The sequence below is a fragment of the Cygnus olor genome, chromosome 17, assembly GCF_009769625.2.
Source record: "Cygnus olor isolate bCygOlo1 chromosome 17, bCygOlo1.pri.v2, whole genome shotgun sequence".
NCBI lineage: Eukaryota > Metazoa > Chordata > Aves > Anseriformes > Anatidae > Cygnus > Cygnus olor.
Window position 1 is genome coordinate 8,205,470 of NC_049185.1, and position 22,337 is coordinate 8,227,806.

General features: G+C 47.6%; 1 protein-coding gene and 1 long non-coding RNA gene across 41 annotated transcripts in view; one reads left to right on the forward strand and one right to left on the reverse strand.

Moving 5' to 3' along the window:
• Positions 1-18,510, reverse strand: part of FBRSL1 (fibrosin like 1) — a 517,648-nt gene extending 499,138 nt beyond the window's left edge. For 19 of the 38 annotated variants that reach the window (XM_040577041.1, XM_040577032.1, XM_040577034.1 and 16 more), the window contains exon 1: positions 18,158-18,509. In XM_040577041.1, the coding sequence (XP_040432975.1) occupies positions 18,158-18,454 (297 nt within the window). In that variant the 5' untranslated portion in view covers positions 18,455-18,509. Of the gene's footprint in view, positions 1-18,157 lie in introns of all 38 variants that reach the window. The other 19 variants (XM_040577052.1, XM_040577049.1, XM_040577029.1 and 16 more) reach the window with 3 other exon arrangements.
• An 833-nt stretch (positions 18,511-19,343) lies between these two features.
• LOC121079635 overlaps positions 19,344-22,337 on the forward strand; it is a 96,198-nt gene continuing 93,204 nt past the window's right edge. For all 3 annotated transcript variants that reach the window (XR_005825117.1, XR_005825115.1, XR_005825116.1), the window contains exon 1: positions 19,344-21,236. This is a non-coding gene — a long non-coding RNA (uncharacterized LOC121079635). The remainder of the gene's footprint in view (positions 21,237-22,337) is intronic.

Consider the following 22,337-nt stretch of genomic DNA (forward strand, 5'->3'; position numbering starts at 1 on the left):
GCCAGTACCAGTGTCTGTTCCTTTATACTTCATCTCCCAATTTTATCATAAACAAACACACAGCTTACGGTTGCCTATAAATTTCATCCTCAAACTCTTCAGAACAAAACACCATGTACTTTAATCTTAATGTACTTCCTATCAAAAAGATCCTGCATGCAGGGTTTACAACTACTAAGCAGCAGTAGTGCCATGAGATAAGTTATCCTTGTTTTACAGAAGAAACAGAGGAACAGAGATTATATAACTTATCTGGAGAAAGGGGGGAGGAGGGGAGTGCGACCTGCCCCAGTTTCAATTCTGATTTTTCCAGTCCCCCAAGCTGTGCTGAAACCACTTTTGGATCTTCAGCAGCTACTATAGGGAGAGTATCTGCAAAAATGAAGCCTGACGCTTAGTTTTTATCAAACATCAGTGTGCAAGTTTTATTATCAGGACATGAAAAACCCCACATGTTTAAACAGCTCAGAGAACTTAACAGTAGGTGCTTGTGCACCTGTAATTCTTTGTACACTACATTTTACACAAAACCAGGAGACTTCACAAGTGCTCTGTTCAAAAACCATATGGTGCAAGCAGAGGTCAACAGAACAAAGGAGTAAACAGGAGTTTGCAAGAAAACTAAGACAGACCCAATTGTTTATGTACATGGAAGAGAGAAATATATAAGCTCATGCATGGACACGCAGGTACATACACTTTTAGCTAGCATATGATGCAAAGCAAGGAACTCCTTCAGCTACCAGTGAAGGTTGGTAACACCATGTGGAGGCAGGTGGAGACAACGGCCTCCCTTCTAATGCACAGATTTATTATCAGTCTAAGATTATCTCATCACTTATGAGAAAATAAATGTATAATTTCCTTAAAATACATCTTGACTTGTTAATCTTTATTCTACGACTACACCAGAAGGCTGCTACAGGCATTGTTTCACAGAGCCTTACAAAGGTTACATTTATAAAAGCCTCTACCTCTCATCAAAAGAGGAAAAGCTTAAAGAGTTTAAATTTGGCGTAGCAAGAAAACTTGCATACAGATTAGCCAATTTATTTCCTACGATGTTGCAAGATACTGTTTTATTAGCTTCATTTGTCTTTAGCTGCACTGGAGACCAAGGTAACTACAGCTGAGTTGCTGGAGCCCATATGAAAAAAAAGCTTTTAAAAAACTATCTTGTTATTCCTGCACTTACAAATCGTTTATTTGTTTGTTTTTGAAAAGGCTTGCTTATTTGAAGCAAATGAAGCTTTAAAAAGCTAGCTAGCTGCTGGCAAATATTTTAGACCATTTCTCCACTTCAAAGACTGTCCATATCAGAGATTCTGCAAAGTCCACAGCACACTAAACTGACACAAATCCCAGACAGAAACAGAGCTTACATTTAACCTAATAGCAAAATTCAGCTGAATTACTAATATTCCTCAAATTAAGATTTCACTTAGCTCTCCAGGTGTACAGTATTAAATCTTATTACCATTTTGTTAATTTTCAGCACACCCGTGCAGCCAAGATCAAAATCAGGGAGAAGATGTGGAAACTTGGCACCAGTGATGACAGTTTTGACACCGACTTCAAGGAGGCAGGACTTCACCCATGGTCACTCCACTTCAGCTCATTTTTCCTTCTTTCCTCCAGCTCTTTTTTTCTTTCATATCTCTTACGAAATGCACTGAAGCTCCAGCGAGTTCCCAGCCCTCGAACAACGTGTTCTCAAGCTAGGCAGCAGAGAATGCCAATACAAATGAAATCTGTGCTGCAGCTTCTACAGAGCTGGGACCACTTTACATGGTTCTGTCAGATATTTTTTTTTTTAAAAGGCTACAATAAAAGTGAGCCATCTTGTTTCCTTCGAGTGAAAAGGCTTTGAAAGCGGAAAAAATACAAAGCAGCTAATCATAATGTGTTGCAGCAAATCCCTCGTCTGCGTATTTCGCTTCCTGCTTCCAGTTAGCACCGAGCACACGAGACCAAAACGCAACATCAGATCCACATGAAATTCTGTGCCTAGTCTGCAAACCAGTTACCATGACTGCACATGCAAATTGGTCAGATAAAAGCCAGTCAGAGGAATAATTGGCTATTTGGAGGTACAAAATGACTAATCTATCACAGCCACCACATAAGTGTTTTTTCCTCCGCTTCATAATTGTGCCACTTAATTCTCCAAGTCCAACCTAATATTTGGGATGCAATATGGCACCGTAAATACTGTAACGAAGCGGAAGGAGGCAGGCTCCCTTCGGTGCCCCACAGCCCTGCAGCACAAGTGCAGATGTTCAGCCTGTGGTCCCCACGGAAGTCACGGGACAACTTCTAAAGGTGAGTATAAAAAACAAGCCCATTCACAGCAGTTTTACGCGGAGAACTACACATCCTCAGGAAAAGCCCTAGGAGCTACCAGTGCTGAAAACCCCAGCTTAGGTCTCACTTTACTGTCTATGCCATCAGCTCCACTTGTGAGCCCAACCAGGACAGGTACCCTCTCCTAAACAGAGTACCTTCAACAACCATCCTTCAGCATCACGCTCCTGATGCTATTCTAACAACAATACCTTCTAAAAGTCACAGCATTGCAGAACTCTAACCTTTTCCCCCCTAGCAAAAATTTGGCACAAGTATACACAAGAACCACCGCTCTCCAGGAACTTTGATTTAGCCTGTTCATTGCTACAACCAGTTTCATTCCAGGTCCTTATGACTAAGGCAGGAGCAAAGCATTAGTCATTCTTTCCCCCCTCCAGGAGACAATGGAAATCAGTGACAAATGAGTTCCCTCGTTGGCAAGCACAAAGACTAGCTAGCTTCAACTTTAAGGCCACTTTAACCTACTAAGCTACCACCCATTTTCCTGCTGAAAGTACTGCTAATTTTCTTTTAACGCTTTCTGCATGAGATGGGGAATTAATCAACTAAGGCAGATTTTTAGAAGAATATAAGAGTAACGTGAAGGGGGGAAAAAAATCACAGGATACATTCTCAATCTTTAAAAAAAATAAATTGAAAACTCTGCTCATTGGGACGAGCTGGTAGCACATCTCCTACCACATTTATCAGTTGTTCTACAGATTAGAAACATACTTAAATGGGTTCTCTTGTGGCAACAGGCTCACCTGTGTGGACAGAAACAAGCCGAAGCACATCCGTGCTTCCCAACAGAGGTAACCCTGTTTGGGGCAGGGGGGTCACAGGTCTTCAACCGAAGCACCGCCTGGGCAGTCCTGCTCACACAGTTACAGTACAGCTATATCAGAACATGATTTTCCATCCTGCACAGAACCTGCTTGAAGGTCTCCGTAGCGCACAGCACTTGCATTCCTGATGGAGTTGTAAGCTACTGCCTGTCAGCTAAAAACCAGGTGCTGTGGGCTCGCCTACCAGCACGGGGCAAAGCAGAGCAGGGCTGCATAAAGCCTCACTCAGCTGCTCGGACTTCAAGGATGCCACGCCAAACTTTCTACTGAACACCTCCACAGCACAAGAAAGTTAAAGCTTTCAATATTTTCCTTTCCAAGCATGGAGAAAATGGACCAGTTGCTAGTAATGATTTGCCTTCCTTACGCTCCAGGCCCTCCCATCTGTGAAATGGACATATTTACATTAATCCAGACAGTACGTGTCAAGTCCTACATTGGAGGTAGACAAACCAATGTCATCTCATTTGTTACCTTCCAAGATTTATGACGAAACTAAAACCCATATTTGTATTTTGGGCCAGAAGTACAAGCGCTTTACTTTAAAAAGGTAAACAGATCAGCCTCCCACCTGCACAAAGTGCTACCTGTTCACACCAGACTAATAGCTGTAGGCAGGATGCAAAAGAACATTTGTACCCATTAAACTAGAGGGAAAACAATGGCAAGAAGACAGCTGTGCGCCTAAGACTACGTAATTATGAGGTTACTGAGGGGATCTTGCAAGTTCCATACATTTAAACTTCAAGCACAAATCTTTCAGCAAGCTGGGGGGCCAGACCACAACCAACCATCCTTGTGCTTGCAAGTGGGCTCTGAAGAGCCCCCGGCTCCAGCCAGGTTTCCCCCACGTAAGTGCTTTCTGATCTTCTCTTTCCTTGCATTTCCTGATGAATCCATATGCGCCACTGGAGATGGGATTTGGCATGCATGCTCAAGATTTAAAAACCCTCTGCCCAGATGTGCTAATCCCCTGTGGCACCCTGCTTTACCATACGTGACCTCCGATGGCATGATTTGACAAGGTCAATGACTACTGTGGCACAGAGGTTGCTTATGCTCGCTGAAGTCTCCCATGTGCACACAAGAGGGTCCCTCTCTTTTAATGCAATTAAATGCTTTTTATTTAGAAATTTGCACAATTCATGTGCAATTTTCTCACCCTCCCCACACAACCAGCCTCCATTAAAACCATTTTCTGCAGCAGAGTCATCATTTAGCTGGGCTCAAACACTGATCTTATCCTCCCAACACTTTCTTCAATCCCTCTGTGGGATTAAAGCAAGGAAAAGTGACACTGATGAGAAGAGCTGCTTCTTCCCCCACTCTTTGGATTTAATATTCAACATGTGCTTCTCCTTCACACAGCACAAGGAAAGGAAGGAAGTTTTGGAAGAAAGAAAGGAGAAAAGAATGGAAGACTAAAAAGAAGGAATTCTTGTGTAAACTGAGCTATAAAAACCATGTACAGACTGAACTACTTCTAACCTTTTGCTATCTGTAGGGTTAGAGACCTCATCCACATGAAGCCCCTGACCAAGCACAAACAAGAGCTTGTCTCTTCTTCCACCCCATCACAATTAAATTAATCAGCGAAAACAATGTGGAAACTGGGTTTTCAGAGCAATTAAACTGCAAGCAAAGTTTATCTTTCCAAGTGACCCTTTCTACCCCTGTAACACTCCACGTTTGGCCACAGCAGCTCAACTCCACAAGCTGAACTCAAACCAACCTCCCAAGAGCCGGTACAGCACCACGGCCACGTTACACCACCATTTCCAGTGGATCCCCCACTCTGATAACCTAAAGCCCAGGACGAACACTTGGCTACAACATTCAGTATCAATGCTCAGCAGCTCCTCAGCCCTTTCCCCCATACCAGGAGGGCGTTTGCATGGCCCTGCAACACTCCAGGACCAGGGAACTGGGGAATTAGCCTTCCTTGCAGCATAAATGCTGGTGCCAGCACCCAGGAGGCAGTAGTGCCAAGCAGCCCGGGCACAAGAGGACTGTCCCTTTCAGCAGAACCACGCACTGATGGGTGGCAGTGGCTACTCGCTGCTCTGCCTCCCTGCTGCTGCACGGTGGGGAGTTTCCGAGCAGCGTGGAAGACCAAGCAGGTTAGCTTTGCAAAAGGCTACCGGCCAAAACACAGAGCTGTTCTCGCAGCTTGTTTCTTCTCTCACCAGCTTCCCCTCTCTTTAAACAGAAAGATTTTGGATAAAGGGCTGGGGAGGCATCTGTCACCACACTGCCACTGCTGGCCCCGCGCTGCGAGGGACTGGGAGTGGATCCTCGGCACGGCAAGCAGGCCTGCAGCACGGAGATGGAGCACGGAACAAAAGGGAAAATAAGGTCAAACCAAAAAAAAAAAAAGAAACAAGAAGCAGCCAAGATGAGAGAGATGACAGATACAAACGCACACAAGAAAAACCCCAACAGGCAGCTCGTTAGCACTGAAGTCGAGCACATGGAAAAAGAGAAGAATTTACTTCTTCCTCAACCGGAATGTTTGCATAATTGTCACTTTCAATTTTACATAATTCCCTTTCCTACGCATTTGTTTCATGTCTAGGCCACCATGCATGAAATAAATCCCTGTACCAGAGCACGGCCTGTCTGTACGACACACGGCGCTAAGGAGGTTGGGCTTCCCGTTTATTCCCTATCACATTCCCCACAGGTGTGAACAATGCTTTATCAGGCCTAAAATAGAAGCAGCCAAAGAGATATCCGCCCCAGTCGGGGTGTGTTTGCCTAGGCAGATTTTTCTAAAACCATAAAGCAAAGTAAGTAATTACTTCAGCATTAGTTAGATACCATTTTTCCCCTTCACTCCACAGGGCACACTGAACAAGCGCCGCACCGATGGGTAGTTCAGCCTGAAGTTGTAGGGTTTTTTTGTTTGGTTTGGTTGGTTTTATACCCGAAGTGATGCATGTAGTTTTGATTAGGCTCAAATTTTCTTCACATTTAGTGCTGATACCCTGGTGCCCTATTAAAAAAAGCTGCATTATAAACCCAGACACTGAAATATCAACACCAATTAGGTCTTTCAGATACACGTTTTTAAACACTTCAGAGAAAAATCTACACCAAAAAGTGGGGACAAAGGATGAACTTTCAACATTAAGAGGAGCAGCACTAAGTAACTGGGCACCCAGAATCTCATTCTTTAATTAAAAAGAGAGACAAAACATTCCAATGACCATAATCTACAGAAAACACAACACTATTTCTTTATTCAGGCTGAAAAAAATAGAAAACAGGAAGATTAAATGCTGTTAAACACAGATGATATTTAAAGTTCATTCAGCTTTAAAGCTTGACAACATATTATTAGAGGAACTAGAAAGTCTAAAAAAAAAGTCCGTACGTCACTGCAATGATTTTACCTTATAATTCAGCCGTAACCCAAATTCTGACCTTCCTGGGAGCTATCTGCATCCCCCAGAACAAGGAAGGCGAATGGCTGTAGTTTGGCAGCTGCCTGGGCAGTGGGAGCAATGGGATGGCGATTCACTGGTCAGGAAAATCTCCGACCAATTTCTCTCCTTTTCACCAGCTCAGGAATACGTTGCAAGACAGTGGCATTTGCTCTTTTCGAAAAGGCTCCATCGTCGTGAAGACACGCAGCCAGCTGTGTTTTTTTTTTTTTCCCCCTGCCTTTTTGCTTCCAGAGCCACACTGGTTAAGCTGCGCTGCTGCACGCTGTCATTCTCCCCAGACACGTCAATCTGTTTGTCTTACATGGGGGAAGGGAGAAAGGCACAGTGCTCGCTGCCATCGGGAAGGACAGCCTCACGCCATGGCCGACCCAACCCCTAAATAAATACAGGGATGCTCCAGTGCAATTGGTAAAATATGCTACACTTTATTTTTTCCCCCAGGTCTGTATTGTTATTGGCATGCTTTTTGTGTCTTGCTTTATGCTTTAGGCACAGACTCATTATTCCTACAGTATTCAGCAGAGACTGAGTGAAGAATCACATTTTGCTTATGTTCTCAACCTCGCAAAGGTAATACTATGAAAAACACCAGTGACTTCAGCTGCTAAACATTTATAAACAGGGAATGGAAATTTTAACATACACATGCACAGAGGGAGGGAGATGTAATAGAACAAAAAGAATTTGTGTATCGCTTGAGACAAAAATGTATTCCTCCATCTCAGTGCTCACTCCTTTTGGCCCAAGTAAACACACGGAAACAGCAAACACACGCTTGCTGTAATTAGCAGAAAATCAGAATTACGTAAAAACCGAACTGTGAACAAGGAAAAAAAAAAATCTGGAAAGCTGCATTTACTTGCAAGAAGCATACCAAGAGAAGCTGCTGGCTTACTGCTCCCAACGCTGGAGCACATTCCCCATGACTGCATCTTCACAAGCCCATGCCTGGTGCCAGCTCCATCAATGGGGAGGAGAGGACAGTGCAGCTCCCAGCACCCCTCCCCAGCTTTGCTGCCTGCTTCCATGAAGCCCAGATGTGGCACTTCCCAAAAACTGGGCCTGGCTGGAGGCAGACACACAGCTCCCCCACGCCACACACGCGGGGTTCCCCACTCCCTCTGGTCCAGTGCAGAACCTCACACCTCCACGCGGCTGCAATGCCACCTGCCCCGTAAGCAGTAAAAGGAAAGGGACAATCTCTCCAACACTACACACGACAAACAGTTTTGAGAAAGACCTGAACAACCAGTAGCATACAGGACGGCTTGCCTCAAAGCAAGGCATGCCCATGGACCGGGAACCTCACAACCACAGGGACAAAAAGCTCAGGCACCGCACAGCCATTGATGTGCTTCTCAGGACATAATACAGTGAAGCTAAGAAGCCAAGGATGTGCTGTCTGGAAACAGCTTTTTTTTCTTTTTTGTTTAAAAAAGACCAACTTCAGCAACTTCAGAAATAATTCTTGGGAACCTATTATGAAAACAAGCTCCATACAGTTGTTTATCTGAGGTCATCATCTGGGAGTTTACATTAGACATAGGCCCTCATTACACTAGTTCATAACCTCTGCTTTGGAAATGGCATGCTCTGTACCTGCCAAAACACAAGCCCATTTTTTAACCGAGGGTTTGATGCTGACACGAGGCTCTAGAAAACCTCATCTCCCAACAGCTGCTAAAGATATCATCTTTTCCTGCAAAAAGCCTAAAACTCATACAGATGATTTCATAACAGTCATGGGAACCTTTTTCTGATCGACGCTGTGAGCGCTTTTGGCTGGATGCAAATACAAAAAATGTAAATTTATAAGTCGCTTACCCTACGTGACTTAGCGTCACTTAGCGTCACCCAGCGATGTGGAAGCAAAGTCAGAGCTGTATGAACCCAGTCACAGACCATGTGCAGCCCAGGGGCGCTTGTTTCTGTTCCATTAACCGCCTCCCCGACACAAACAGCACAGGAAACATCGGTGTCTGCTTCGCAGCCTCAAAATGGTTCTCCGAGGTGCATCGATCCCGCGGGGGCAGCCGGCCCCACAGCAAGGAAAAGGACCGGAGAAGGCTGCTCACCTCGCATCTGCCATCAGGACCTGCAGGGCCAGGCTGCGAGCAGCACCCCAGCAATAGGGCTTGAACAGGTTCATCGGTGCCCGCTGGAATCAGCACCACCACCACGCACACACCGCAAACATACAGACATCTGCGGAGTTTGATGGATGAGCTGATAGCAGGCACGTTATAGAATCCATCTGGTTGGAAAACCATTGTCATTTTCAGCTAAAAATCACATTTGCAAACTCAGATCACAATTTGGTGCTATTTAGCTTCAGACTAGAATACCAGAGCAAATGTTATTCTTTTTCCTGCAGAGAACCTTGCAAAATATTCAGTAACTCGACACTAATAGCAGAGTGATTTTTTTCTAATGCACCAAATGCCTTACTAAGTCTGACAAAAAAGGAAGGAGATTTTTGCCTATCTTGCAACAAAACCTCTCTTGAGATATGGGTCTGTTCTGCATCAGGAGAGTTCCCTAGTAAATGCCTGAACGAGTGCTTCTAGGAGAAGCAAGATTATAAATCCCAGGCATCAGTAAGGAAACGGGAGAAAAACTCCCCAAACCCAGACCTGTATTTTAACTCTAAGGAGACAGAGAAGTGAAGCACAGGAAAATCTATCACTGACCTTACACTTGCAGTGGTACGCAGATGCAGCATGCTCATGGGCAACGCATCCCCTGCAAGACACGCTTACACACCACAGTAAGAACCTGAGGTGGGGGAAAAGGGGGGAAAATTTCGCTAGTGGTTCACCCTGGGAGATTTCTACCTTGGCTGCAAGCCACTGAAATGACAAAGGAGGCCGAGAGACGCTGATGCATGCACGTGCTCCCAGCTCCTGCACCGCCACGAGAAGCGTGGCACCATCCCATCCCCTGGGAGCATCCAACTGGGACAGCACGTCCTCACCCCAGCACCGCCACGGCTCCTAAGCGCTAGAAGGCACGAGGACATCATCTACCCGAGGATCACGTCACTCCCGGGGTGATTTAGTGACAAGAGGAGGTCTGCCAGGTGCGAGGGACATGCCAGCCCTCCGCAGGCAGCCGCGTCCCGGCACCTCCAGCCTCGGCGGGTCGAGGCGAGACTCACGGCAGGAGACGGACGTGCCCAGAGCTCTGGCAGGAAGCTTGTGGCAGAGTCAGAAAGAAAACCCCATTATCTCTCCTTCCGGTCCCCTCTGCTAACCGCTAGACCACAGAACACTTTTATTGTAGGATAACATTACAACAAATAGCTATTTTCTGTTAGCAGAAAACCCACACTTTGCAGTTTTACTTTTAAAATTCATTTATGCTCCAACTCCATAAGAATGCAAGCCAGTCCTGTGACACAGCATAAACAATTCTCCCTCCTTTTCATGCCCCAGTTTTATTAAGTAATCCCCATAAAAGCAATTACTGAGCTTTGGACTGAAAAATAACTAGAAAAAAAAGTGACAGCAAATTCTGTGCATCTTCATTTGCATACGGACTCCCTCCCTCCCCCTTCCTAAGGTTTTTGCCATGAGGTCTTTTATGTCTCTTCCAATAATCATATAATTATATGATTCCTAAAGTACATGCTGGCAACACTTCAGGGGATTTTAGTCATTACAGGTGACAAGACTTCTCTCGTGTCTAATGCTCGCTAGAATTTCCTTCCACTTCATTCACAGACAACATGATGAACTGACTGACACCCAAAAAACCCTCTCCCGGATACATTTTGGGGTATCGGCCCTCTCCCTTCTCCATTATGGATCCCGGGAGCTAGACAGAAACGAACTGCAATGAACTTCAACTGGAATGAGGCATTTTTTCAATTAGGCGGCCCATCATTTTTCCCAGGCACCACGTCCAACTATTTTAATGGCTTTCACATTTTTTCTTTAATTTTACAATCTGAAAGAAATGCCAAGGTTCCATCAAAGACCAAGAATGCTGTAATTCTATTTCTTCCTATGGTTGCAAGTTATTAACAAGCTGTCAAAACACCATAATTATGTTATATCAGGTTTGACTGATTCCATAAACATCTCTTAGCTGCACACTATCTTGCTTCTCGCTCCCCATGTGCAAGTATGCGCTTGGGCTGCACGGAGAAAAGAGGCTGCGCATCCTCTTAGCAGAGCAAGAGACATTTATGAGCTCCAAAAGAAATCAACAGCAATAGCGCGTTTATAAGCTGATGCACTTGGTACCACTGTGTGGTTTAATAAAACGTTTCTTCCCCTAAATTGCTTTGGGTTTTTAGCTCTCCTGTAGAAATGAGAGCTACCAGGGAAGACCCTATGATCTCACTGACCAACAGGAGGGGTTAAAGAAGTGACCTTGGGGTCCAGCAGCACACCACAGCCCGCTGAACACCCAGAAGCCCTAAATAATCATCTGTTTCCCAGCCTGAGCTTCATGTTCCCTCCTAATCTAAGCATCTTCTCGCTAAGCAGAGGCTAAAGCAGAGATACATTAGCTTCAGAGCAAACCAATCTATGTGTAAAGGTGAAAAAATAAATAAAAACCACCAAACAATTACAGTCATTTTTACAAATCTGGAAAGAACATCTGTTGGAGGGGAAGATAATGCAATGATACCCAACTGCAAGCACTACAGGCGTTGCATTTAGACTACAGGCACGAGCACACCACCTATATATTTTCTGCATGTCTCTATCACAGCGCATTCAGCAAAGAGCACCGGCACCATCCTGCAAGGCATGTGCTGGGCAGAGGAGACAAGCAGCTCCCTAGGCCTGGTGACAGAGCCCAAGAGCCCCTAAAATAGAGTGTTTGACTTCAAATTGCCACGTCTCTGTGGCACGACTATACATAGGCAGCACAAGATTAAAAAAGCTTTGCTTTGAGCACAAAGGGAGAGACAGGAACAGTGCCATAAGCCCATGTTTTGCAGCCAGCAGCGCAGGGAAATCATTTTGATCCCTTCAATCCCCTTATCCATGCCAACCACTGACCTTGCAGATGCAACTTTTGTTCAAGTTTAGTCTCTCTTTGGCTTGAAGCAAGACAGAGCTGCACAGGAAACGCTCTCCATTCATCCCGCGCCACGCCAGCGCTCCACACGAAGCTGCCTCGGTGCCTGTTCTCACCCAGTACTTCTGAACTTCGGATCCAGACTGTCCTAAATAACCAAGTCCCCAAACCAACATTCTCCTATCCCCAGGCTCGGCACAACGTCAGCCCAGCACGTTCCTCCCAGCTCCCACGGCCACCAGCCCGGAAGGCACTGACTGCGGCCCCACGCAGGTCGCGCGTTGCAGAGGCGCCTCCAAAGTCATTTAATGCTCGCCTCCATGTTACACCTACTGGATTAGTGACACCAAAACTGGGTCTCCTTTCGCCACCTGAACAGCATTCTTAAAAGTTCATTGTTTTTGTAAAAGAGGCTGGTTTTCAAAGAGATGGAGCAGGGCAGGTAAAATAGCATCCAGGCTGCACGAGGAGCACCGCTGGAACAGCCAAGGCTCCCGTTGTGCTGGAACACAGCAGAGCCAGAAGATATTTAATCAGCAAAAGCCACTTCACCTACATAAAACTCTTTTATACCTTTACTGTGATAAACTGGAGGCATTAAAGTGCACTGAATTGGAAATTGTTCTCACTTACAGCAGGATGTTCTCATACGACTGATACCAAGGTGCACGTCCTCTGTACTGTATTTCAAAAAACTTTATTTACAAAGAAAGGGGAAAAAATGTATCACATCGGGCAGGATAGGCTGTTTCGGTTTGGCCCATGCTGTTCGCTCCCTAGTGCTCGCTGCAGCACTCTGGACAAAGTGCACGAAGCTCCGAGCCACCGCAGCAGCTGCAGCAAGGACCTCACCACGGCACCTCTTCAGACCCACAAACAAGCAAAGCCCACCCAGACCACTAAGCCTGAGGCAGAGGGAAGCAGCCTGAAGCACCTGGACAACTCAACACCCCACGCCAAGGATACCAAGAGGAAAAAAACACCCCAAAACGTTTATATCGCAGGAAGAAGCGAGACCGCTGCGCGTACCTTAGCACAAGGGTAACTCTGCAGCCTGGGTGTTGCACCTCCGTAACGCCATGAATTTTTAAAGAGGGACAGTCGTGCGGTACTTCAGCCCTTCTGCCAGGCAGGCAGGAATCTATCAGAGACAAACTGACATACGCCAGGCTAAGCCCATCCTACTGGGCTCCCTTTCTCACTGTTATTTTCCCCGAAAAAAACGCCAATATTCAGCCTCATTCTGCGAAATAACTGAGATTAAAAATAAAAAGAGGATCTCATTAGCATACTGGGAGGACGATAAAGTTTTCAGTTCTCTCTAGACAAGAAGTCAAGTGCATTAGTACAAGTAAACACTAATTTGGATCGAGTATCATCTATCATTTGGATTAAGTGGAACACTAGCTTTATTATGCCCCTTTTATCCAAAAATCTTATCTGTGCAATACACCATACTGTCTATTTTTAAGTATATATCTTTTAAATTAATTATAATTCATCTTCTCAATTTCTCTGTGCTCATTTGCCCACATTTCAACAAGCTTCATCTCACCTTTTACCCCACGTTTCAGGCCGCTGAAGAAAGGTTGAGCAGCTATGCTGCAGAGAGCTCATATAGAAGAATTTTCTAAGACTTTAAGAGGTCTTTTTAAGAGGTCTCAGCGGGGATTTTCACCTGGATTTTGAAAACCTTGGGCGTTCCACAGCCGGGCCTCAGGTAAGGAAGCCACTTCCCCTCTCTGATGACACCACAGCTATGTTAAATGGCACTAACGCTGATAATACCACGCTGGCAGTACCTGTACTCGCCGTGCACGCTGCCACTCCTGTTGTGCAACTGGCCCCGCACGCGGTGACACCAACAATGCCACCCGGTGACAACAATACCGCCCGGTGACAGCAGTGCCACTGCACAGCTCTGCCTCTGCACTGCCCGGCCGGATTTGCTGATGGGGCAATAAGCTCCAGCTCCAACAGCAGAGCCAGATCCTCGCTCATTGCCGTGCTTTGCAGGACACCCAGCTCCTCTTGCTCCTGCCCACATATAGCGCACGAGGCCAAGCAGATGTTCAGTCTCTGCAGAACGTGCCCCTCGGAGCTGCTTTGCTTTAGCTTCTTTGTATTAACAGCCTCTTGCTCCTCAACAACAACCAAAACACACTGTAAGTACCTGCTTTGGAGAAGATGCAAAATCAACAGTAAGGAGAATAAATCAATGGGGGCTAACAAGCCTTCAGGAAAACCAAAAGGCACTGAGAGCCTTTACAGCACTGTCTAGAAATTACTAGCTTTCCTAGCTTTTCTTAACTGTCCATCAGAAATAGTAACTTGATACACAATCACTTGGCAATTAAGTAGAAGGAAAAAATACTTTGAAGTGTAGAAGCTTGTTTTAAAACAGAAGATGAGGCACAGAAAACATCCAACGCAAAGCAGGCGCACAGCGATATGATCGTAAACCAGCAGCAACCCAGCCAGGCCAGTGGAACTAGCACAAAACCTTTGGAACAGGAAGTTGCAGTTAAATACACTGGTTTTCTTATCAATGAGAGATCAGAGCAACAGTAACAGCACAGTGTACAGCACACATGTGAGAACAGCCTTATCAAGATAACAGCTGAAGAACTCATGGATGCTGGCCAGAAGCCTGCGATCACCGTGGGGCTTTCTAAACCCGGTGACACCGGAGTGACTCTGGAGTGACACCAGAGCTGTGTCAGCGCTGCCGGGAATCCAGGTGGGAGCAAATACAAGAGGGGGCAAAGCTCTCGCCCCCCCGGGGGCTGGGGGTGCCCGTCCTGCTGGCGAGGGCAGCGCCGCTTCCACGAGCTGGGCGTGAAGTCAAGGCCTGGCTTTTTGGCCAGGGGACCTACCGCCGCGCACCGCGCCGCTCGACGCGTGTTTGCAAGTGGATTCTCCAGGAGATGCTATAAATAGGTTAAACATTCCTTAAAGGGGGAAAAAAAAAGAAAAAAGAGAAACCACAACCCTTACGTACACACCACGAAAGTTAAAATTTCCACAGAGTGTTCCAAAGCTTTGCTGGAATCTGTAAAATTGATAAACAAAAGCCAAAAAGAAAACACAACCCCTTGTCTTTACAACTACTTTGGGAGAACAATTGCTCTCAAAGATCGCATTCATTAACATTCTGATGAAGTTCCCTTTTAGGGCTGTTTTTTGTACTTGAAAGGAACAGCGATGATCAGAGAGAGCCCTCAACTACCGACTCACTCATTTAGCTTCTCTCACTCTGATTCACCAATCACCTTCAAGAATAATTAGTAGCTTCATCTGAACGTAATGAATACACACACATGCTCACATACGTGCCATTCATTTCGGGAGGCGGCCAGAAATCCCCCGTTCCTCGCCGCGGCTCAGGACCCATCTCCTGGGCAGCACCAGCCACGTCCAAGCCGCCCGTGCTGGTGGTCAGGGCCAACTCAGGTCCCAGGTTTTCAGCCCCAAAGTCGTGGCCGGGTGGAAAACAAAATGCCCTGCATACCCACCAGCCGCACGGTGACGGATTTATTTGAGAAGATTCAGGGGAAGGAAGGGAAAGGGGAAGTTTTAATTTCGTACGCGCAGAAAGAGGCTGCTGCTGCATCCGTGGGCTTTTGTTTTTTTTCCTTAAAATATATATATAATCAAATCTGTCTTTACGTGAATAGGGGACCTGCAAATCAAATCACAAACAACGATCACAGAAGTAAGATGCAATGTTTTCAGACGACAACTGCCAGGAAAACACTGCCATGCTAGTTAAAAAAAAAAAATCCCGAATGCCCAAAATTCACACCAAGGAGCTAGAAGAGACTTCGTAAAGCCACCCCTCAGCATTAACCTTAACTGCTTGTATCACCAGGTCAACACGCGGGAGGCATACATAAAGCACCCTTTATTTACAGGAACCAGTGGTGAGAATTTTCTGAAGTGGGGAAGGGGAATTCACAGTATTTTGAGATAAAGAGAAAAACAAACAGAAAAACCCTTGCCTCTTCCAAACGTTTCTGTCAAAGTTCTGCCTAAGCACTGAGAAATTTAATTTCCAGGGGGAAACCCAAAACCTAGCTAGCCTATTAAGCTTTATCACAGATCACTGTAACATCTAATGAAAAACAAACCAAGAAGAACACAAGAAAGGATCACAATGAACTACCATATATGCAACAAAAGCTCCTTTTAGGATTATAAATTAAATAAAGCAGACTTTCTCAGTTCAGTACAGTTCCTAGGCTGGGCACTCACTTTTATCCTTTCTCCCCCTTCGCGTACATGGAGGATTTCAATTCTTATTTATTTCCTAAACGTCATCGCAGCAGATTTTAAGTCCTCTTACAAAAATTAAAAAAATATATATATATATACACACACTGAAATGCAAATCTCCTCCAACCCAGAAGAAAACCACCTGTTGCAGTCAAGTACACTAGAGAGCACAGCTCCACACCATGCAAAATGACCTTGCAGTTTCAGTCATTTACATGGGCATATGCTGCTTTGAAGTAGTTTTGTCTCGATAATCCCCTTCGCTTGCTGCTACACCAAACCTGCCAGACGTCGCCCATTGTCAAAGGCAGTGCTGCACTTCTCGAAGGAAAACCCACACAATGCAGAGCATTTTCTCCTCCTTCCTGTAGCTGCAACTTATGAAATACACGAGATCATTAGGGCTCCCGGAGCGCCTCAAATGCGAGATACCTCCTGGGTCAGGACCTGCAGGAAAGCGGGGAGCGCTGCTTGTGCTGCTCCTTCTGATGGGCCAACTGCTACCCCAAGATGCTCAGGCACACGTATCCTCTTGCACGCAGGTAAATACAGTAGGAATCAATTAATTTCAGGTGCTAGTGTAAGAATTCCAGAGGGAACAGTTCATAAAGATTTATATATACTTTTTTTTTTTTAAGGAAAAAAAAAACAGAAGTGCTTCCCCAGCCAGATGTCCTTTGGGGTGGCAGAAGTTTAAGGTCACCTTCCACCCTCACGTGCCCTATTATCAAGGTTACGGTTTGGTTGATTTGATAACAAGGCATATCCCATTTGAAAAGCACAGAGTTTCCCCTCCAGCCCTGGAGGGACTGTGCTATCATTTGAATTCTATTTCCTGATAATGTGCTCATCATGGTAGAAAATTTCTGCAAGAAGATGAATTTTACTTTCTTCACTGACAGCTCGGTAGAGACTCGGGGCTTTACTTGGACCTATCTGCTGATGCAGATTTGACTAAGAGCATGCCCAAGAAAAAAAAATAATAACATAGACAGGTCTATGGCACTTGTTTAAAGGCACACAAAAGCGGATCGCCTGCTCATTATCAGCTGTGTGTAGACAAAGTAGCTGGCTTTCCTGCTAGGACAACACCCCACAAATGACGCTGCGAGAGGCCAAAGAATACCAGTCACCAACCCAGCACCGGTCACGTTCCCACTCCAGCACGTACACGCTGCTCACCGCCTGCCTAATTTGTGTTTTTGCGGGCGAGCAGAGGAGGGCCAGGCTCCCCAGGCCACGACTCCATCACCCCAGCATGGGAATTGATGGCCGAGGCACCAAGGACTTCCCGAGCGGGACGGTGGGCCAAAGGGGATCCCAAGAGCTGGGCGAAAGGTGCTAGGAATCCCAGGGCAAACTTGAACTCACTCACCAACCTCCACAAAATCCTTCGTTACTGTAACGTGGGTTAATAGTGAGAGGAAATCTGCGGCAGAGAGCGCACCCAAAACTTTGCCCACGTTTTTTCAACGCAGCATGTCAAAGCGGTCAAAGGCATGGGGTGGCTCATATTTACTTGGAACTCAAGCTCCTGTGCCTACCAAGCAACTTGTTGGGTGCCCTCCCTCTCGACAGCTCACTTCTTCCCGTCGTACACAAACAAAACAAAAACCAAAAGCCAAAGTCTTCGTTTGTCAATGCCCCTCTGAAAATATTAAATTTCCTGCTCTGCTTAACTTAGCTCAGAAAAGGCAGGCAGTATTTGCTCAGCAAATATTGTTTGTAATAAGTTAGACAAGCAATATTTTTTGCCAGCCTATTAACACCAGAAAAATATGTACAGTCAACAAGAGATGAAGAATTTGTTCAATTACTTCAAAAATGGGAATTACAACCAAGGGATTATTATCCATTTAAACATCTCTTTTCCACAAAATGTCAAACACTAGCCATTTGCTAACAATCTCCGGAGACAGATAAAGTAACGTTCTGGCAACGCAAACACAAACTCCACGAGCCGAGGGGGGGGGGACACGGGGTAAGGGGGAGCAGGGGGACACCGGCCTGAAGCAAGTTGCCAGCGGTGCTGCCCGGCATCCCTCCGGGCTGACACCGCGATGAAGGCGCATTAATTGGCATCTACAAAAAATTCAGCAGTGTGAAAGCACCCTGATTCATTTTCCATTTAAAAAAAAAAATATATATATATATATTTTTTTTTTTTTTAATTTTTTTTTTCCCCGGTCCCCTTTCAGCTCCTACCTCCAGGGCTTCCAGGGTGTTGAAGCTGGCTATGGCAAAGCCATCGATCAGGTCCTCTTCCTGGGAGCTGGACTCGCGGCGGCGGCGGCGCGGGGGCCGGGCGGTGCGGGCGGCGGGCGGCGGGCCCCGCGGGGCGGTGCAGTTCTGCCCGCCGCCGTTCTCCTTGCCGGGGCTCGGCTCCTTCTCGGAGCCCGACGAGGGGCTCTGGTTCCGGGGGTCGCGGGCCGCCGCCTCCCGCCGCCGCACGCGGTCCCGCTGCGACCTCGACCTCCGGCTCTGCCGGATTTTGCCATCCATCGCCGGAGAAGAAGCAAATCAAAAATGAAAGGATGAAAAAAAAAATAATAATAATAATATAGAGGAGGGGGGTGGGAGGAGACGGGGGGGGGGGGGGATTAAAAAATAAAAATAAGGCCGGGAGCGGGGTGGGGGGGGGAGGATGGGGGCGGGGGGGGCGCGGGGGGTGGAGAAAAGTCGCCCCCCTCCAACTCACCGCTTCCCCTCTCCAAACCCCGGAGCCCTTAAAAAAATAATAATAATAATTAAAAAAAAAATAATCAACAACAACAACAACAAAAAATCCTGCTGTTCAGACCCTCGGATCCAGGGCGATGATAATCCACAGAGCAAGGCTGGGTGGCGGTGGGGCTCGCGGCACACACACACAAAAAAAAAATATTAAATCCACGGAATGACCTTGACAAATTTCCACCCCCCGCCCCCCCCACCCCCCCCAAAAAAAAAAAAAAAAAAAAAAAGCAGTAGACGGGAAGAGGAGGGGAGAAAAGAGAGGAGGTGGTGGTGGCGGGGGGGGTATTTCTGGATCAGGACGAGGACACCTCGGGTTCACTCGGCGAGGAAGAAGAGAGGCAGATCCAGGAGGCTCGACCCAGCTCGGGATAAATCCAGCCGCGGCGCCCCCTTCCCTCGGGGGGGGGGGGGTGGGCAGCACCGCTCCGGGGCCCCCCTCGCTGCTCGGCCGGGGGCCGCCGCGCTCGCCGCCCAACTTTCTTGCCGCGGAGCGAGCCAGACAATCCCTGGGCAGCCCCCGCTGCCGCCGCCGCCGCCGCCGACCCCTCCTCGCCGGGCGCCGCCGGCGGCTCGCAGCCCCCCTCGGGCGCGGCGCCCCCGCCGCCGCCGCCGCCGCCCGCTGCCGGCTGGCGCTCGCTCCTTCGCCCGCCCCGGCCCCAGCCCGGCCGCCCGCGGCGCGGCGCAGCCCCGGCCCCCCGAAGGCGCTCAGTCGGCGCTGCCCGGATGCCGCCCCATTCTCCCCGAGCTGGGACGCGGCGCTAGCACCGCCCGGCCGGCCGCGCATGAGCAGGGCTGCCAGCTGCGCGTCATTCCCCGGCGCAGGCCCGGCCGTGCCCCCGGCCCCCCCCCTTCCTCCTCCTCCTCCTCCTCCTCCTGCCCGCCCCTCGCCTCGCCTTAGCCCGGGGGAGCCGAGGCCCGCCCTCGCCGCCCCGAAAAGTTTCCCCCCGGCCCGACCGCGGGTCCCCGTCTCGCCTCCCTTCCTCCCTCCCCTGGTCGGGAAATGGAGGGCGGCGCGGCCGGGAAAGCCGCGGGGGGACCGGCGTGGGGCAGGGGGGAGCTGCTGGGGGTGAGGGGAAGGTTGAGGGGCAAAAGGAGGAGCTGAGGGGCTTAAAAGATGAACCGGGGGCTGAGGAACGGGGTGGGAGGTGAAGGGGTAGGGGAAGCTGAGGGGTGAGCAGGGGGTCGCGTGATGGGCTGAGGAACGAGGTAGGGGATACAAGATGAACACGGGGACAAGGAACGAGCTGGAGGATGAGTTGAGGGGTATGAGATGAAGAGAGGGATGAGGAACAAGCTGAGGGATGAGTTGGGAGGTGAAGTGCCAGGGGAAGGCTGAGGGATGAGTTGGGGGTCCCATGATGGGCTGAGGAACAACCTGAGGGAAGTCAGGGGATGAAAACAAGCTGAGGGATGAGTTGGGGGTATGAGATGAACAGAGGGATGAGGAACAAGCTGAGGGATGTTGGGGGGTGAAAACCAGCTGAGTGATGAGTTGGGGGATACAAGATGAAGAGAGGAGTGAGGAACAACCCGAGGGATGAGTTGGGAGGTGAAGGGCCAGGGGGAAGCTGAGGGATGTGTTGGGGGTCGCGCGATGGGCTGAGGAACAACCTGAATGTAGTTGGGGGAAAAAGATGGAAAAGAAGGATGAGGAACAAGCTGAGGGATGAGTTGGGGGAACAAGATGAACGGAGGGATGAGGAATGAGTTGAGGGTGAAGGACAGGCCGAGGGCTGAGACAGAGAACAAGCTAGGGGACAAGATGTTCGACAAGCTGATGAGAAGGGTGCAGGGGAGCTGGGCACGAAGGCCGGGGCACAGACAGGGAAAGAGGAGACCCTTCCCCTTCATTACCCTGTGCTCTGCATCCATCCACCTTGCCAAGGCTTCACCTGAGCTCCGCGATGCAGGAGGAGGCTGCAGTTTCCTCCTTGTTTCCCTGCTCTTTCAGGCCTTCTCCTCGCTCCAGGGTCACCCCCAGGCCTTGGCCGAGGCTCTGTCCATGGACCCTTCTGGAAGGGGACCGGCCTGGTGGCCCCCACAGTGGCTGCGTGTGGCCCAGCCCCAGGGACAGAGCGGAGCGAGGCGTGCGTGGACCTAGGCCCCAGCTGTACCATGCACTGCAATAGTAGCGGGATCTAATCCTCCCGTTATCGTTTTTTATTACATACAGTTAGATATTACCACACGTTAGCATCACTCCTGGGTACTCCCTTCCTTGTGTTTGGCTGGCTTTGCTCCATTTGACTAAGTTGGCTCTGTTCCTCACCTGTTCAGCTGCTTTCCCCTTCCCTGGGGGGTAACCTCAAGTTCTATATGCAAGAGGAGTAGAAAGATGTTGCGAAATAAAACCTAAAGAAGTCCACTGAGCTTCATAAATAAGTCGGGAAAAAATCTATGAAGGAGATCCAGCGTTAGTGGGAGTGCTGTGGAAGCGAGGAGAGCCAAGAAAGTCTGCCACCTGCTCCCACCTGCGTTCCCGTTCAGTCATTGCCGAGGAGGATTGCTTCCTCAGGCCCGTGCCCCAGCCCTGGTACAACAGGAACCGGTAGGTAGCTGGAATCTAACCCATGAAAGGCTTTATAGGGGGACTGTAATGCCCACCTTTCCTTGCTTTCCTCAGATTCCTCATCTAATTGCAATAACAGAGCAGCTGAAAATTAGCCTCCTTCCACCTGGGCCTGACAGGCTCTTTTAGAAGGATTTCTCATGTCTGGCAACAGCTTTCCCATACCTTACTTAAACAATAGCTAAAATAAATATCACCCTTTTAAAATGTTGCATAGAAATGTCATTTAAATTTAAGCAATTTAAAACCAAAGGTAGAAATCCCATGTGTAGTACAAAGCCTCTTAATGCAAATAGTCATTCAGGCATTGTGTGCCTCAATCACACTTGTATTGGTGTCATTTGTGTCCTAATAAAATCCTATAATCTTTTGCGTGCCAATTAAACAAGGGAGATAGCTATGTCTAACCACTTGCTTTGGTAATTACAGGCTAGTGGGGAGTCAGACAGTTATCTGCCTTGGGTTTTGCTGGACTGTGGATTTCCAGTGAAGCATTTTCTCTCCTCCTGTTTCTTTAAAGGACAGTGCCATAATATTTCAGGTACGTGGTATTTTAAAGCTATAACCAAGTTCTGCGAGATGGTTGTTAATGAAAGATCTGGAGTTTAGATACACCCAGTTAAACAATGGATTGAGCTTAACAACTGTATTTGCTTTACCAATATTTTAAGAGTCACTTTCTAGAAAAGAGCATTTACACTGAGCTCTTTCTTTCATTTGTCAGTATCTCTTAACTCACAAGGTAATTTCTATATTGCTTATAAGTAAATTATAATGGTAAGTCCGGGGAATTTACAGCAGTTTCTCTTGGTAGCACTCATTTAAGTCCTGTTGTGTGTTAGGTCCTCCATCGTTAATATACATTTCTGGTTCTCATTATTTCATTCGCTTCCAAATTTGCTGACCAACAAGGACAGTGGAAATTGTCTGTAAAGTTCCTTTCTTTATTTCCTGTCAGCAGGGTCATCAAAATTCTTGTCCCACCTTCGTGTTTTCATTCAGGAGTTTAATGCCCCTCTGAATGCAAACTGAAGGTGCCTTTCGGGGAAAATTGTGAATATATTTTTTTTCCAATTAACT